Source organism: Lipotes vexillifer, unplaced genomic scaffold (genome assembly GCF_000442215.2).
Source record: "Lipotes vexillifer unplaced genomic scaffold, Lipotes_vexillifer_v1.1 scaffold205, whole genome shotgun sequence".
NCBI classification, from domain to species: Eukaryota; Metazoa; Chordata; class Mammalia; order Artiodactyla; family Lipotidae; genus Lipotes; species Lipotes vexillifer.
The window spans coordinates 533300-537492 of record NW_006781396.1 but is presented as its reverse complement, the minus strand read 5'-3'; the positions used below and the strand labels follow the sequence as shown (position 1 = coordinate 537492).

At 45.0% G+C, this 4193-nt stretch overlaps 1 protein-coding gene across 2 annotated transcripts in view; it reads right to left on the bottom strand.

The window, feature by feature from the left end:
* PLA2G12B (phospholipase A2 group XIIB) overlaps positions 1 to 3993 on the bottom strand; it is a 20471-nt gene extending 16478 nt beyond the window's left edge. Inside the window, exon 1 of one of the 2 annotated variants that reach the window (XM_007454671.1) lies at positions 3696 to 3993. In XM_007454671.1, coding sequence (XP_007454733.1) covers positions 3696 to 3906 — 211 coding nt within the window. In that variant the 5' untranslated portion in view covers positions 3907 to 3993. The remainder of the gene's footprint in view (positions 1 to 3695) is intronic. The other variant, XM_007454672.1, reaches the window with a different exon arrangement.
* Positions 3994 to 4193: the final 200 nt, after the last annotated feature.

Below are 4193 nucleotides of genomic sequence, written 5' to 3'. Positions count from 1 at the left end.
AAATTCCTGCTTCCTGCCAGAAACCCTCAAATACAGCATGAGGAACACAACAAGGGAACAAAACAGAACTGTGACAATTTAACTGAAGCAATAAACTCTATTTCAGTCACTAAAACAGATTAAGTTACTGCATGAGGTAAGGCGAGCGACTTGTCCTGGTTTGCCTGGGACCATCCTTGTTTTAGTACTTAAAGTCCCACGTTCCAGGAACGCGCACCCCTTCCCTCTATCACCGGCAAACCTGGACATTTCCTCACCCTTCTCGAGAACAACCTTTGCCCTCTAAGTCAGTAGCTGTTTTCTTTTTTGGGGCCCCAGGTCCTCTAAGAATCTGACGAAGGCTGTGAATTCTTTGTCTAGAAAAACGTGTAAACTCACAGGTTCATAAAATTTTGCTCTAAGATTTCAAACAGATAAAAATTTCTCCTGAAAATAAGAATGCTGATATTTAAAGATACCTCTCTTCCTAGAACTAAACCCAAGAAGAAAATCATCATGAGGTCCTTTTATCAAAGTGTGACGGTGTGGTTGATAGCTTAAACCATGATTTACAAGACACAGAAACTCTGCCTCACAGACCTTCATAAAGGCACAGAACACCTAAATCATCATTTGATGATTTCTTCCAGAAGCTGAGAGGATGTTGTCCAGCCACTGGGATTTCATGTTTTTTAATTTTATTTTGAAAGGGAATCTGAAGAATCCAAATGCATAGTTAACCTGTTCACCAGATTTTCTCATAACATTTATAAAATTTGTTTGGTACCTGCCATGTTCCATACGGCACTAATTCTTTATATATATTATCTTTAATTCTTACAACAACCTTGTAAGGTAGGTATTATTAACATTAGTTATAAACATGAGGAAACAAAGATTGAGAGACGTAACTTGCCCAAGGTCATCAGCAATGAGATTCCCCAACCCCCACCCCCACCCCCAGTACAAACCCCTGATTTTTCCATTACTAGTATTTCTCAAAGTCTGGTTCGAGGACCACGTGTGCAGTTCCTAGCACAGACCTACTGAATCAGAATCCCTGAGGTGGGAGAGGGAATCGTGTTCACATTAGTGCAGACCCCTTAAACCAGTTGTACCATGTATGCTATTGATTCATGCTGAATCTCATTGTATTTACAGCCTGATCCTTTGGCAAGTTCAGATGTTGTGTGTTGACCTGAAAATGAATTGTAGATACAAGAAGTGTGGAAAGCAATATTTATACGCTAGCGTAGGCTAGCAGTATACAAATATACCTTTGTCTGTCTGAACAATCTGTGGGCTGAATGACCCCTTAAATAGTGCTCTCTACCTTGGTCACACTTTGCAATCACCTGGGAAACATTAAAAATAACGATGTCTAGGTCCAATCCATGGAGATTCCCATTTAATTGATTTGGGCAGCAGACATTTTTTAAAGCCTCCCCCAGGTGATTCTAAGTGCAGAGCTAGGTAGGAACCACCGTTTTAAGCAGTGGTAAGTACCTACCAAATGGCAATTTTTTTTTTCTTGTAGACTAACTGTTGCTAAATTGTTCCTTCTGACAAAAAAAAAAAAATGCAGTTTTTAAAGCAGTTTTTTCCTCAAAGCGTGGTCCCAGGACCACCAGCAGCAGGATCACCTGTGAACTCTTAAGAATGCAAATTTTCTGGTCCCACCCCAGACCTACCCAATCAGTATAAGAGGGGTGAGGGCCAGCAGTCCGTTTAAACAAGCCCTTCAGGGGATTTGCAGCACAGCAAGTTTCTTTTAAAGAAAGAGAAGCCTTGTGCACGAGAAGTGTATCACAAAGCAAACAGAGACTCAATTAGTTATTAGGCATTATCTGTTCAAAAGCTGCTTGATCCACAATCAACTTGAGAAGAAGTCTGTACTGCTTGGGCACAGCCTCCAGGTTCTTGGCTCTGCTGCATTCCAGAGGTAACAAGGCTTAACCCCCTATTTCCTACGTGTTTTTCAGACCCCTGGTCGGACAGGTCCTGTTTTGTAGAGTGAGTGGAGTTATTTGTGTTCCTGCCATCTCTCTGTTGACTATTCTCATCCCCCACCCATGGCTGCTGCATCGACTGACCCAGGTGCAGACTTGCAACCAAAATTTGCTAAAATCTTTTAATGCTGTTTTGCTAGAGAAAAAGAGGGTTTGGTTCTCGTTTCCCTTAAAAAAAAAAAAAAAATCCTGCTGTTAGCTGTTTGCTAAGCCACAGACCTAAGTCTTGTGTTGCCTCCAGGAAGGAAAATAGCACCAGTGTTGATCAAATATCTGAAGTGAGTTAACCCTTTCCTGCCCCATCCATGCAAACTAGATGAGAACAGTCCCTGTGACAAGGCATCTCTGCATTAGTCTAACACACCTTAGACAAAGACATTGCTAGCGGTACAGGTGGGTCCTAGCACAGATTTACCCTATGGAATCTTCAGAGAGACGCTGTAGCTTCCTTTTTTCAACATTCCCCTCTGAGATGAAAGCTTCTGTGCTGTAAAACTTGGTTCTGGAGGATTAACCATGGTCTCTTAGTCACTCCCCATTTATAAGGAAGGGATTTCCCCCGCTCAAAGGTTAAAAAAGGGACTGTGAGACTGATTGGGTGAGTCCAGCAAGTGTGTAGCTCTTTTGAGTCTCTCTCCAAGCTGAGTTTTATCTGTTGAGTGTCTGGAGAAAATATTTCTCAAGTGTTTTCCTGCTAGGCTAAACTCACCATTTTCATCTCTTAATCCCACGATGAAACATCTGATAAACTAAACAGTGAAGCAAATGCTGTATGAGGCTGTGTATGCTTTCAGAAATATCTTCATTTGCGTTTGAATTTACCCTTTGCGTCCCAGCTGCAAGGTCCAGGGCTCCACGTTCTGCTCCCGTTACACTGAATTCCAGTGCAAGGTGAAGGAAGAACGGGCCACAGGGTCTGCTCTTTTGCAGCCAGACCTGCATGCAGGCTCCCATGTACCCTCTTTACAACTCAGGTGAGGTAGTGCTCCTACCCATTGAGTTCCACATCCCCAGGCCTGCGTGGGGCCTGCTCCCTGGTGGACAGAGGCAGCTGGCAGACACCCATCCTACCCACCAAAGGACTGTCACTGCTGACTGAGGCAGGGACAGCTCTCTTGGGGCGGGGGGTGGTTAGGCAAATTGATCAGAGATTGACAGATCTGGAAGGAAGGTGTGAACTGCATTCAGGGGGAGAGGCGAATCCATTTCCAAGCTAGGAGCAGAGTAACTGAGGCAGCGCAGAGCTTTCTGGCAGAATTTTCCCTGAATGTTCAGCTTAGTTTCCATCCCTAGGAACACCTCCCAAAGACATCTCTTATTCTTTCTCCCCACCCTTGCCACCTTTTCCTAAGTACGTACCTGCCTCACGCCCATTAAATTGTCCCCAGGGAAACAATTCTCGCAAAACTCCTTGGAATAGGTTTGCCAGATAAAACACAGGAAGCTCAATGAAATTTATATTTCAGATAAACAACCAGTAATTTGCCACTATAATTGTGTCCCAAATATCTCACATGTTTTAACAAAGTCTTGGTTGTTTATTTGAAATTCAAATTTCATTGGGTGTCCTATATTTTTAGTTGCTGAATCTGGCACCCCTCTAAGAGGTGGATCACAGGAAAAAGTGCATGACAGATTGTGGCCCTGCTCAAGCTCTTCACAGGTCCACCAGTGACAGTCTCACCGGAAGGGAGACCGTGCACTCACCATATCGGCATCTGTACTGACAGACTCCATTTTTCCCTCCCAGCAGTTCCAGAAAGGAATCGAAGTAGCTGTTGGCAGATTCAAAGCTGCCCCGGATGTGCCGAAGGCCCCAGTCTGAATACGACTCCTCTGCGTCAGGGCTGGTGTCACTCTGAGCCAGGCCACCCCCCAGGCCAAGCCACAAAATCAAGAAGCTAGTGGCCAGCGTCATCCTGTAGCCAGGTAGGTACTGAGGTCCCTCCTCAAACCCCAGCCAGTGTCCCAGGAAGTCTGGGTACACGGCCCACCGGCCAGATGCCGAGCAAGACTGGGAAAGGAATTATCTGGAGCGCTCAATCTGTGTGTTCCCCAGAGGTGGACTTTAAACACAGCTATGGAGGTTGGGATGAGATCAGGGCAATTAGAAAGGGCAAAGGTTAGGCAGTAGGAGGGCCTATCTGAGGGATGGCCAGTGAGGGAGAGAACACTTCAGAGCGGATTCCCCAGCCCTGGAGCAGG